Source organism: Hyaena hyaena, unplaced genomic scaffold (genome assembly GCF_003009895.1).
Source record: "Hyaena hyaena isolate Hyena2069 unplaced genomic scaffold, ASM300989v1 scaffold_70, whole genome shotgun sequence".
Lineage (NCBI taxonomy): Eukaryota > Metazoa > Chordata > Mammalia > Carnivora > Hyaenidae > Hyaena > Hyaena hyaena.
The window spans coordinates 1,539,302-1,553,150 of record NW_024080701.1 but is presented as its reverse complement, the minus strand read 5'-3'; the positions used below and the strand labels follow the sequence as shown (position 1 = coordinate 1,553,150).

Here is a 13,849-nt window from a genome sequence, read left to right as displayed (position 1 = left end):
AGATGGGCAGGCTCAGAAGAAGACAGAAGGGGGCAGGGGCATCCCAGGCTGTCTTAGCCAAGTTCACTGGGAGGAGGGCGCAATAGGGCAGTGTTTGTTTAACTAATGTGTATTAGGCACCCATTGTGTGCAGAGACAGAAGACCCAAGCTGTTCTAAGCAAGCAAGTGACCACGCAAGTGGCAGGTCAAAATTTAGACCTAATATTCACTGACGGTGGGGGATGGTAGGCCACATGGGGAGTGGAAGGGAGCAGGAGCCTCCAGATCTCGGGACAGACAGAACAGGATTCGGATGCTCTCTATCCATCCATGATTACCAACTCCGTCACATTTGCTCCCTCTTGCTTTTGGGAGAGGACAGGGAGTCTGAGGCTCGTCAAAGATGGGCATTTTCTAGCCTGTCCATTGGCAAAGGCCAGGAGGAGACAGGGCTGTTCTAGTGGCTGGGGGAACTCGGCAGGGCACGACTCCACCAGCACTGCAGGAGATAAGTCTTGGAAAAGGGTTAGGCTTCAGGAGAGAGAAAAGTATGTAGTCACCAGCCAGGTGGCTTGACCCCAGCCTGATTCCGGGAACACACACTTGTTATTTTGTTTCAGTCTGAGCAGCTGATAGACCACACCTATAGAGCTGAGCAGTAGACTGTGAACCCCAGTCCACAGGGCAAAGGGTGCTTGCTAATGTCACGGGAAGGCCCTGATCCAGGACTCCTTAGGGTAGCCACAACTAAGAGTATATGTAATCTGGAGGGGGAGGGCAGGTCATCAGAGGAGGAAAAAAATTATCTGCCAAATGCCATGGATGGTGGCAGTGGCAGTCTTACCTTCACACTGGATCTGAACATTATGGCTAAATGCCAGACAGTGGTAGGGCAGTATCAAAGCTGAGAAGCTGGGAATGTGAGGATCCAGGCTGGCAAAGAGAAGGGCAAGCAAAACCTAGCATGTATAAGGGCTAGTGAAGGGAGGAAGAATGAAGGCCTAGATTCATGGTTAGGCAGTGCAGACTTCCAGAATGTACTAAGGAGGAACAGACGGAGGAAGCACTAGTAGAGAAAGGGACAAGAAATCAGTGCCCTCAGCTGCCTGAGTGAAGGATTCTGTGGGGAGCAGCACCACCTGCTGGCCAAAGGGAAGAACAGTCGTTGGTCTGAGAGGGCCATCATTCCCAGCTGGAGCCTGGAGTCAGAGGATGGAGCAGAGGGACAAGGAACAGATAACAAAACTGTCAAAATCAATCAGTCACATCACCAGGTGAAGAAGCGAGGGCCAAGGCTGGAAAGGGTGCAGGGGCCCAGCAGCCTCCTGTGGCATCCTATGCCCCCGGGAGATCACTCACATGCCACTCAGGCCAGTGTCAACAAAGCCATCAACTCCAGGGCCATCAGTGCAGCGCAGGTAGTTTAATGCTCCCCACCCCATCATCACCTCCCACTGTCCTCCATGAGGCCCTCTCCCCCAGGGTACCCCTCCACACCAGAGCCCCAGAAGGTGTATACAAGACACGCCTACCACCAGCACCACCTTTCCCACCCCCCATGTCCAGGACCTGAAGGGGCTGCCTTTTCTTTTGGGATCTAGAGGCATACACGGGAGAGGCCTTCCTCCGAAGGGGAAGCACCACACAGTGAAAAGGGAGAATGGTACTTGCTCTAGAAGGTGAACAGGATGTCTGTGGGGAGTAAAAAGGAAAACAGGACTATTAGAGGGGAGATGGTGATCGGGTCAGAACTCGACTTCTCCAGGCTAAGGCCCGCTGCTGGGAGGCAGGCAGATGGCCTGGCATAACAGCAGCCCTCAGGCAGCTCTGAAGAACAGCATGGATAGCGGCAGAACGCACTCGCAGATGACGCCTCCCGGCCACAGATATAATTCCACTCTCCCCAACACTGGGGAGAGTCTCCAGACGACTGAGCACAGCCCACAATGTCGCCTTCCCAAGAAGGGGCGACTGCCCCCAACAGCCTGCCCACCCAGCACAACATCCTCCTACAGCCAACTAAGGTGCTCCTCCTCGTAGCGCTGGGGGTCAATGAAGGGCCGGTCAATAGAGCGGATCATCAGCTCCCCACAGTACACGCATTCAGCAGCCACCAGTTCATCCAGGTCTGCCTTGAGCTGTTCCCGACTGGGGCCCCCAGCGGCAGCCCCACCCTCGGCCTCCTTTGCGCGGGCAGAGCCCTTGGTAGGGGCTGGTGCAGCCCCCAACTTGCGCTGAAGCTCCTCGAGCCGGGCCTGCTTGTAGGCTGGCAGGCCAGGCCGCACGGCCTGCAGCAAGCAGTCAGCATGGAACATGTGGCCACAGAGGAAAAGGTAAAAAGGGCGGTTGAGCAGGGGGAAGTCGCAGGTAGCACATTTGTCCTGGGGCTCCACTGTGCCGTAGCGGCCCCGCAGCTCCTGCAGGTCTCGCCGGATGCGCTGGGCGCTGGCTGTGGCCTCTTCCATCTCCCGCTGCAGCTCCTGGATGTGGTGGTTGTAGGCCTTGAGTGAGCTGCAGATCGCCTCTTTGAAGTGGTCGATAGTGACAAAGTCAGGAAAGAAGGGCAGGACATCCTCAATCTTGAGCAAGGGGCAGCTAGCCAGGCAGGCCATGGCTGTCTGCACATCTTCTTCCTCCTGCACCACGTGCCGTGCAATCTTCAGCCACAGTTTCTTGCGCAATTCCTCGTCTTCCTCAGGCAAGTCAGCACACTGTTTGGCCAGGTCCACATCCACCTGTGGGGAGATGATGAGTGTTGGGGTCAAGCCCCCTGCCCTCTACAATAGAGACTGTGGGAGAGACAGGTGCCTCACTCCCGAGGCCCAAGGAGAGGGCCCAAGGCAGGATTCCCAGCACTCCTGGAATCAAGCAAGGGGAGCGCTTCTGGAGGCCAGGTCAGGAACCTGTCTCAGTAACGGGCCTGTCCCTGTCACAGCTTTGTAAAAGCTAATCACGATGATGGGGCTTTGATTTTAGGAAATTTAAAAATCACCCGGGGAGTATATTCAAAATACAGATTTTTGGGGGGCACCTGGGTGGCTCAGTTGGTTAAGCATCTGACTCTTGATCTCAGCTCAGGTCATGATCTCATGGTTCATGGGACTGAGCCCCGAGTCGGGGTCTGTGCTGACAGCACGGAACCTGCTTGGGATTTTCTCTCCCTCTCTACCCCACCTCTGTTTTCTCTCTCTCTCTCTCTCTCTCTTTCTCTTTCTCTGAAAGAAATGATCTTAAAAAAAATTTTTTTTTAAATACAGATTTTTGGGCCTCACTTCAGACTTTCTGATTCATTAAGTCCTGGGTCTGGACCCAGGAACTTGCATTTTAAATAGCACTTCGTGTGATCGTTAAGGTAAATGGTCACTCAGGATTGAGATGTGTAACTCAGTACCTTCCCCTTCTGCAGTTGTGGCTGTAACGCAACAGCTAGCACGTATGTAGAACTTACTGTAGAGCAGGCACTGTTCTCAGTGCTTTCCATAAACACTGTTTTAATCAACCCTAGGAGCAAGTGGCCCAATCATTTGAGGCAAAAAGCAGGTCAGAAATCAGCCTGAGGTCACACAGCTTGATAAGTGGCAGAACCAGATTTCAAACCTTGATCTCAGAGTCCACGTTCTTAACCTCTACACTACAGGCATCTCTCTGCAAGAGATACCAGCGCCCTCTAGCCACAGCCCTCCACTCCAAACCCTCAGCAGCTGAAACGATTGCTCTCCAGGCCCCTCTCCTGGATGGGGTCAAAACTCATTGGCTCACCTGCAGGGCCAGGTCCACAGCCTCCTCGTACAGCTCTAGGACCTTGTAGACATGGACACAAGCACGGTGGTGGCCATGCTCAGCACAGAGCCGCAGCGCATACTTGAGGTCGTAATGCACACGGTGTGGGCTGGCCCCGGCCTGCTCAAGGTAGGCCAGCAGTGAGGCGGGCTGGCCTCGGGCATACAGCGACAGCAGATAGTTGTGAATGGCCTGTTCAGTCTCGCCCAGCTCATTCACGCAGAACTCCATGTAGCGAATGGCCTGGCTTACCTGCTGGGCCTCGCCACCCTGGCTATAATTCACCAGGGCGGGAATGAGCTGCCGGGCATCTAGCCGGCTGCCCAGCTCAATCCAAGCATCTACCAGCTGGCGGGGGATGTGACGAATGAGGATGGGTGAGAACTTATAGAAAAGCTGAGGGTCACGGTGACGAGCAAGCACGGCCAGGGCCTCCTCATAGGCCTCATGCTGGCAGTGGTACGCCACCACCCGCTCATAGTCCTGCATGATGACGGCAAAGTACACCATGTGCTCCGTGTCCCCGTGGCTGGCAAGCAGTTCATGGATGGAGGCCCGGCTGGCAAAGAGCCACTCCTTGTGGCGGGGGCTGCTGAGGAAGGCCCGGAAACGCTCCCGTGTTTCCCGGTAGAAGTTCAGGGCCTCAGGATCACCCTGTAGAGCCCCAAGGCGGCTCAGGTAAAGCTCTGTCAGCCAGGTGGTAAGCAAGGTGGCCTGGGTACGCTCGGCTGGCTTCAAACCGGCCAATTTTCGCTGCAGGAACTCAGCCAGAGCCTCCTCCTGTCGGGCCTCCAAGAACTTGAGGGCAATCTCCTCAAAGTAGCTCTGGGTCAGGGCGTAGCAGCGGGCGCTCTCCAGGTAACGACGCTGGCGAAAGCAGAAATCAGCCTCCCGGGCCAGGACCGTGTCCAGGCAGTCAGGCCTCTCTCGACAGTACTCTTTGGCCAGATCAAAGCGGTTCATGTCCAGGTAGGTGCGCCAGACATCCCGGGCCTCCCGCTGCACATGGTAGCGGAAGACGGCCCGCTCAGTGTAGGCCCACAGATGGCCGGTGGAAGAGTCCTTCACCATGTGCTTCAGTGGCCCAAACTTCTCCAGGAAGTGATCCCGCAGCACCACCTGCCCCGTCAGTGTGCACACTGCCTCTACCCGGTCCGCCAACAGCAGCAGGAAGTGGAACTGGGTCAGGACCACAGCCAGGGGTGGGCTGGCCCCAGGACCTACCCCCTCTGGGTACTCCCAGACTCGCTCCTCACTCAGCAGGGAATCGGGGCGTCCACAGTCCAATGCTCCATACAACACGCCATCCCCCATCATCCAGGCGAAGGCCCGAGGTGCAGAGCGCAACTTGGGGGTATAGAAGGCCAACTCGCTGTAGCCCAAACTGCTGGGGAACTCACGGAATGGGGGTGGGTGGTCAGTGTAGGCAGCGAAGAGCCCTGAGAAGCCCTGGGCTTCAGCCCCCTCAGCTGGTCGACCTATGAACTGGAAGAGGCGCTGCCGAGTTGTGGCGATAACAAAGCCACGCCCCTCGGGACCCCGCTCGGCCTCAAGGGAGCACACAGGCGCCGGACCCCCTTCTTCATTTAGTACGTACAATGGGCGGAAGTAAAGATCTGGTGCAGGGCCGAAAAGCCCACCCTCGCTGGCTGAGAGCTCTGCTTCGAAGATCTGGCCTTGGGCAGTGCCGACCAAGATGGGGCCTGTGCTGCTCTCGGTGCCCAGTGCCTTGTTCCAGCCTACACTCTCCACCAGCTGCCCTTTCCAGCGTGCCAGTGGCCGAACCTTCTGTCCATTACGGTTCACGTAGAGGACCTCAGTGCTGCTCAGAGCAATCAGCAGGTGACAGCCTGGAGTAGGGGAGAGGATGGCACTCTACAGAATGGCACCATTCCCAACCTCAGCCTCCTCCTTACCCCCAACGCTCTCATATCCCACCCACCCAGGCAATGACTTACCCTCCACTCAACCCCCCTATCCCCCCGCACCAACCTCAGACCTCCGCCACCAGTTACCAGTATGGTCCAGAAACATCTTGTGAACTCTGGCGTCATCCTTGCGTCCTAGCTCCACATGGTTGGGTTCACTGGCCTTGCCCAAATCAATGCTGTCAGGACAAGAGTCACAGCCTCACTCCAGAGAAGGGCAGATCCATTTTTGGAATCACAGGCCTCTTTATAAGCCACAGGCTTTCTTCCCTGAAATCTATATACACATATAAAATTCTGCACAAAATCTCAAGGGAACTCTGAAATATATACAGGATCCTACTTAAGAACCTTCAACTCTGAGAATTCCCCTACCTCATTTTGAGAAGTCACTAAATAAAAGTCTTTTCCCTTTGCTCAGAAGATCTACAGTGCATCTGGGAAGACAGGCAGGGGTATCCCAGATTGCTGGGGTAAAAAAAGAACAAATAGTAGCTAATGGTTACCAAGCACTTTCTATATACCAAACACCGTGCCAAGAGCTTAATCTAGTATATCTCAATCTTCACAATAACCTTGAGGGGTGCTCCTGTTTAAATTATATTTCCCTTATTAAAATTATTTTCAAGTTACATGTCCATTCTAACTAAAGAATCAAAGCAAAGATGTATTAAGAGTTAATGATTTTCTTCTTAAACCTATCATTCTCTATAGACAAAACTGATTTCAAGGTCTTTCTCCATCCTTACAACATAGACTTGTTTTGTCACCATCTTTATATTTTTACAAAAATCTCTTCACATTATGTACGTGTGTGTGTGTATAAATTTATAACTTGTTTTTCTCACTTAATGATACTTCATGAGCATTCATTCCACAGTGTCAGTAGATATAGTTCTAACTCACTGTTTCAATAACTGTATCATTTTCCCCTTCATGGCTCGACCATAATTTTATTATCATTTTCCTGTTGATGGGCATTCAGTTTGGGTCCAGTTTTTCCTACCATAAATAATTCTGCAGTCAACATCCTTATATCTATACCCTTGCAAAGTGGTACTTTTCTTTCTATGATTATGTATTCTCCAAAGTGGGATTGTTGGATCAATCTTAGAGATATCTTAAACTTTAACAGATATTTCCAGAATACTTTTCCAAAAGATGGTGGCAAGTTATACTCTCATCAGCAATGTGTGACAGTCTATTTCTGTGTATCTTCACCAGCACCATATATTACTGTTTTTAATTTTTGTCAATCCGATAGGTTAAAAAAAAAAGGTACCTTACTGTTATTTCCCAAAGGTTGAAAATATTTTTAGACATTTACTGGAAATGTACAGTTCCTCTTCTGTAAACTGCTTGTTTATAGTCTTTGCCCTCCCCTTTCTACTAAAGTGTCTTTTTCTTTTATTTAAAAAGAAACTTTTTGAGTTTATTTATTTTTTGAGAGAGACAGAGATAGTGCAAGTGAGGGAGAGGCAGAGAGAGAGCGGGAGACAGAATCCCAAGTAGACTCCGCACTGTCAGCTTGGAGCCTGATGTGATGCTCGAACTCATGCAACTGTGAGATCATGACCTGCGCCAAAACCAAGAGTCAGACGCTTAACCAACTGAGCCACCCAGGTGTCCCTGAAGTGTCTTTTTCTTATTAATTTGTAAGGGCTTTTTAAAGAATAGGGATGTAAATCCCTAGTCATATGTAGAAAAACATAAATTTCCCACCATCTTTGGTTATGACAGATTCAAATGCTTTTTTTCTTTATTATTATTATTTTTTAAAATAAACTCCACGCCCAATGTGGGGCTAGAACTTAAAACCCCAAGATCAGGAGTCACATGCTCTACCAACTGAGCCAGTCAAGCACCCCTCAAATGCTTTTTTGTTTTTATTTGTCATTACTATGTAGTCAAATATACCTATCCTTTTCTTAGTGGATTTTCTAGCTTGAGTAAGAAGGTCTCCTTTCTGCCCAAGAACACAGATATTTATTAAATATTCTTTTAATGTTCAGTTTATTTTTCATATTTGAATAATTATCCCACCCAGAATTTATTTTTGTGATACAGAGGCTTAGCTCTGTTTTATTCTAGGTGGTTATTCTAAGTAAGCATTTTTTCTGACACCCTTGTTATATAGTATTCCCACTCACGTTTGTATGTATGTGTTTATTTCCAATTTTATTGAGATATATTATTTCCATTTATAGTGGAGTTACTTTAAGACTCTAGACAGTTCCCCTGATCAATGTGACTAACTTGTGGGTTAATACTATCTTTAAAAGGATAGGACACATTTACTTTTTTTTTTTTTAATGTTTTATTCATTTCTAGGAGAGAGAGAGAGAGACAGCATGAGCAGGGGAGGGTCAGAGAGAGAGGGAGTCACAGACTGAAACAGGCTCCAGGCTCTGAGCTGGCAGTCAGCACAGAGCCCGACGCGGGGCTCGAACCCACGAACCGTGAGATCATGACCTAAGCGAAAGTCGGACGCTTAACCGACTAAGCCACCCAGGCGCCCCAGGATGGGACACATTTAGAGAGACTGGGTGACTTGCTCAACATTCCCTAGCGGATACATAGGAGTGCTGAGCTTGGATCCAGATCCACCTGATTTTAACTACTATACTACATTAGTGCTCTTTGGGAATGTGTATTTCCTGAAAATTCGAAATCTACTGTTTCACCAGCACAGAGTGAAAGGCCCCAGTCAGTTAACAGTCCCCAAATAACACTAATCCACTCCCTACTCCCAAGCCTTTCGAGCCCTCACTTACCGGAGCAGTGTGTCCTTGCCCAGGCTCATGCAGAGCTGATTGCAGGAGACGACAAGACTGGTGATACGCTCAGAAGGGGTAAAGTCAATGCGCTGCTTTGTGAAGATGGGCACTTCCTTCTCTAGCTGGGCATTCACATACCCTACAGCAAAGGAGGAAGTCAAAGGTTAGCTATGGAAGAGACAGAGGAAGGACAGAGAGAGGCAACAAAAAAATTGTTTTTCCTCTTTACCTTCCTAGCCCAAGCCCTCAGTTAAAAGTTTAATATCAACATATCAAGTAGTTTGCTAATCATCTCTATATTAGGGCTCTGGGCTCCTTCTGACAGCTGTGAGGGGTGGGTTCTTTGAACCCTTGTAATGCTGTTGCACCCTCATGTATCTTTCCCAGTGGAAAGGGTTGGACATTCTCCCTTATCAACCTTGGGCCCAGCAATCCCAGCTCAACTAAAGTAGTCTAGATCCACTCTCTCCCCTCCTCCTCACCCATGCAGTAATACTCTCAGTGAGTCTCCAGAATGAAGGCAGAGGAAGCCCTGGGGAACAGTTCCAACTAAGCTGTAGCTTCTTTCTCTCTAGTCTTTATTCTCATTTCTTTACCATGGCACACCTAGCACTTCAGACTCCTTTGCCAACTCTGTCCCACTTTCTACAAAAATTTCCCCTCAAGTCCAGCCTGCACCCAGATCCACCAAAGGCCTAAAATAACTTCATTTTCCCTGTTCAGTGACAAAGTTCCCTCGAGGACAAGCCCTCCTATCCCTACACCATTCCCCTTCCATTTTCTTTGCCCACCCTCATCCTTCCACCTCCAGAAGGGGCCTGGCAGGAAGAGCACAGGCTCTGGCTGAAGCCTGGAGCCTATTCTCAGTTCTCTCAACTGGGACCCTGGAGGCAAGTCACTTCCTTATCTGGGTCCCAGTTTCCTCTTAGGACCCGAGTGGCAGGGCCTAGATCACGAGGCTGCTCTTTTAAACTTCGACCATCCACCAGCTGGGGGCCAAGAAAGCCTGAGGAGAATCAAGGGCCTGGGCCTGGACTGTGAACCGGCCTCTTGGAGCTTCTCTCCCCGATCCTCCCCCGCAGGTGCCAGGTGTGCGGGCAGTATGAGCGGCGCCCTCCCCTCCCTTACCCGAATGGGGGATGCCCACGCTGGGGCAGCCGGGCTGCAAGACGGCTGAGCGGGACAGAGAGTCCTCATATTCATCCAGGATGGACGCCATGGTGCCCGGCCTCTGGGCCCTCCGTCCCGGGCCCGGGGATTACAACAGCGCTCCCTCCCAGAGATCCTCGTCGCCTTAGATTGGAAACGGCGTCTCCCCAGCCTAGACAAGACTCTGACAGATCCTGGCAATCCGCCGCCCACTTCTCTTTAAAATCCTAAAGGGTTTTCTCGCTCTCGCCTTATAATGAGCGAGAAGACTGAGGAGTCCTCCCCCTTGAAACTGGTGCAGTCCGGCACTCCACTCCCACCCCTCCTCCCCAAAACGATCACTGGCTTCCTTTTGCAGACCCCAGAAGACCTCAACCTCGCCCCAGCGGCTCAGCAGACTCCCGCCCCCGAGACGCGAGCCTACAACGTAACTTCCGGGTTCTCAGAAACCCGGGTTTGTTCGCGTAGGAACTTTTCCCGGCCGGCCACTGGGAGGCGCCGCGAGGGCTACCGGGGCGGAGGCGGGGCCAAGGCGGGGGGCGGGACAGGGGCAGGGACCTTGAGGGCGGGAACCGGAAGTGTTGTGGCAGTTTTCGGCTAGGGGCGGAGCCCTCGACGCGTGAGAGCTGCCGTCCAGCTGAGAGGGGAGCTGGTGCTGCAGAACACAGGCCCTTCTCTCCAGGACCCTGCTGCAGTTCTGAGTTTTAACACAAGGAGGCAATCCCGGCGCTTTTAGGCTTTTCCCCACCCGCGCAGCGCATTCCAGTCCCAGACTCGGAGCCAGTCCTCAGCTCTTCTTGCCCAGGCTTTCCTCTCTCAGACGACCGCTCAGCCTCCGTGTCCAGCTCTCGCTCCGACTTCTCCAAACAGGCCGCTATCCTAGGATCTCAGGGGAACCTCCCGTTCCTCAGTCGAATCGCTCTCTTGATCCTACCTTCACAAGGCATAAGCAAGCAGTCCTAGCCTCTCTTCTCCCACATTTAGGGGACCACTAACTTTCAGGAAATGACAGAGCTGGTGACGTGGCCGAGGGAAGCCAAGTGCTACCTAACCTGCCTCTAACCGGTTCCGTAATGGCTCCTCGGTATAGGGAGAGACAGAAGGGGTGGCAGAATGACCAAGCACCGCTGAGGGGTGTCGGACTACTTCCATTCACTCATTCAGAATACTGTTGAGCACTTACTTTGTGCCTAGCCTTGGACTAGGTGCTGGAGTCACAGAGATAAGTACGATTCCGTCCTTTAAGATCATAACCGGCATAGGCAATGGACCAGTAAATATATAATTGTTAGAAAAGCGATGGATGGATTTGTTCAGAAGCTTACTTATTCCACAAGGGAGCGCACACTCTCTGCCAGACACTTTTCCAGGCTCTCGGTGCACTACAAACGGACAAAAAGTCCCAGCCGTCGTGACATGGACACAGCGCTGTGGGAGCACAGAGGAGCAAATACCTGCAAACCCTGGCAAGAACGTGGGACAAGTGACCTTGAAGGCCGGTGGGGAATCCAAAGCGACGGAACTTCCGAGGCTAAGAGTGCGGCTCCATTTCAGTTTCCCTCTTCTACCCGCCTAGCCCACCCAGTCGGAGTCTGTTCCCCTCTGGGGCACAAGGACGCTGTCTTGTTAAAGTGGAAGGCTATTGGCCAGGATCACCACCATCCTGGCTTTAATGGGTAGCCTGTGCAAAATGACTAAAAGCGCTCCCTTTCCTGTCGAAAATGTCCCGGTTTGCAGGGTATATTGTGTGGTCGCGCTACTCTGGCCGAACTTCCCTGCCAAGCGCAGAGGACTGAACCTTCACCAGCTTTCACAGAGGGCTCTCTGGACCTGGAGTGGGCCCCGCCCAGGAGGGGGCGACAAATTACCCGGTTCGAAATAACTTTCTGAGTCCAGCTTCTCCTGTCCCGAACCTGCAGGAGCGATACCGCTCTCCCAGCCAGGGGCACTGCCCTTCAGGCTAGGTCCGAGGAGGGAACGTGTCAGAGCTGAGTCGCGGACTAGACGTTACGGCTCTGGGAAATGTGAGTCCAGCTAGGTGCATGAGGCTCCACCCCAGATCCCCTGCCCCCTGCCGAGTGCATTAGGGAAATGCAAATAGGTCCAGCCAAAGGTCAGATAATAATAAAAGGTACGTTTACTGAGTATCAACAATGTGCCAAGAACTACACTAAGATCATAACAGTCATTGTTATTTCATTTTACCCTTCCCTTAATGCTATGAAGCAGGCACTGCTCACTCTTCCTTGTTACAAAGCAGAAACTGACATTCAGAAGGGTGAAGCAATTTGTCCGGGATGCATGGCCAGGAAATGGGGGAACCAGGAGGCAGTATTCAAATAAGAGCAGATGCTGAGGAGTTAACCAGCACGCTGTCTATTTCTCCAATGTAAGCTGAAGGGGAGAAGGAATAGCTGATTCCCCAGGTCCGAACTGTGCAGAGGAAGTGTCTCCCTTGCACAGAGCCAGCCAGGGTAGGAGGGGTGTGTCAGGGACACAGAGTTCATCCAGCCACCTCCTTCCTCACTGTCCCCAAAGCCTCCCTCCTGAGTTTCACTGCTCTCTGGGATATATAGAGCGGGGCCTGAGTGGGCTTTGCTTACTACAGACTCAGTACACGCTCCCTATTGAGTTGATTATAGCAGTATTCATTCTCCCATCTTATGTTGAACTTTGGAGTTAGAGCAAGACCAGCATTCTTTTTTTTTTTTTTTTTACAAATAGTTTATTGTCAAATTAGTTTCCACATAACACTCAGTGCTCATCCCCAAAGTGCCCTCCTCCATGCCCATCCCCCCCTCCCCCCCCCCCACAGCAAGACCAGCATTCTTATCTCTGTCCAATCACTCATTAGTTGGACCCTATGCGCAGGTGATGCACGTAGCTTCGGTTTCCTCATCTACAGAAATACTGTAGATATAATAATACTTACCTGGTAGGTCTGTGTTGAAAAGTAAATGAGGTGATCTAGGTGAAAGCTCATTGCTAATAGCATAGCATGATGTCCAACAAAGGAAATATGCTCAGGAAACTAAAAACGTGGCTTTAATCTGACACCTCCTCCATGAAGCCTCCCTGGCTTTAATCTGACTGTCACTCTTAAGTCCACCTCCTCCATAAAGCCTCCCTGGACCACAACTTCCCCATCAGAACTGCTATGGCTTTTCTTGTCCTGGCCATTTACTGGCCCTTAACTAAAAGGCATGGGCATTTTGCTTAAATATAACAGAAGCTGATTATGGAGAATAACCCAAACAAACCTGAGCACAGGAATACTGAGGTGTCTTAGGGAACTCACGACTGGGGATACAGATCCACCAGTTCCTACCCATCACAAGCTGTGTGCTAGGTGGCCCAAGATAGGTAAGGGCTGACTGCTGGGCCAGGGGGAGGGAGGAATAGTGTATGAAAGCAGGTGAATTTGAGCTAAGACCTGAAGTACACGTATGATTTCCAAGGGCAATAAAGAGTAGGCATGAGGCAGACGTCAAGAAAACCAAGAGAATGGACCTGTACACATTGTCAAGTTTGCAGGATCATCAGGGAATAGAGCAGCACAGGGAATGAGACCAGTTGTGGCCAGATTTTGAAAGCTATTGAATGGGCCATCAGAAGGCTTTGGTTGGAGATGAGATCATCTGATGTGGGTTCTAGAAAAATGGGTGGTGGCTTGGGTGGAGTCCACATCAGAAGAATGAGACCTGAGGCAGAAGCAGGCTGGTGAGGTCCCAGCCTGGAGAGAGAGTAGACTGGGGAGACATTTTTGAGGAAGAGCCCAGTGGACTTAGTGATGTTAGATGTGGGGATGAAGGAAGGGTGCAGGACAGCTCCTGGGGAGACCTGGCCGGCGGTGCAGTGGCACCACTGTCCAGGAGGAAGAAGGGCTGGATGGAGGTGTGGCAGAGGTCGCATGATTGTGCTACCTCTGGTCAGTTGCACATGTGGCCCCTGCAGGGCATCCACTTGAAGAGGCCCAGCATCAGGAGGCAGTCAGGCAGTTGTAACTTACTAATAAATATTCATTAAACACTTCCATGCATGACCTTTCTCATGCTTCGGTTTCTACATTTGTAAAATGAGAAAAATCTACCTTATGGCACTGTGATTATAGGATATTATGCAAATCACTCAGCACTGTGCCTATACGCAGAAAATGCTCAAGTTCACTATTAGTAGTAATTACTGACTGACTGAAGACCCAAACCAAAAAAGAGTGATAGAACTGACTTAAGTGA

The 13,849-nt window shown here is 51.1% G+C and overlaps 1 protein-coding gene across 1 annotated transcript; it reads right to left on the bottom strand.

Moving 5' to 3' along the window:
- Positions 1 to 1,437: 1,437 nt before the first annotated feature.
- On the bottom strand, positions 1,438 to 10,012 carry VPS18 (VPS18 core subunit of CORVET and HOPS complexes). The gene is made up of 5 exons (XM_039232906.1): positions 9,594 to 10,012; positions 8,463 to 8,604; positions 5,776 to 5,867; positions 3,740 to 5,610; positions 1,438 to 2,715 (listed from the first exon to the last, which is right to left on the bottom strand). Exons 1-5 carry the CDS (start codon positions 9,682 to 9,684, stop codon positions 1,990 to 1,992), a joined length of 2,922 nt encoding a protein of 973 aa, XP_039088837.1. The 5' UTR covers positions 9,685 to 10,012; the 3' UTR covers positions 1,438 to 1,989.
- Positions 10,013 to 13,849: the final 3,837 nt, after the last annotated feature.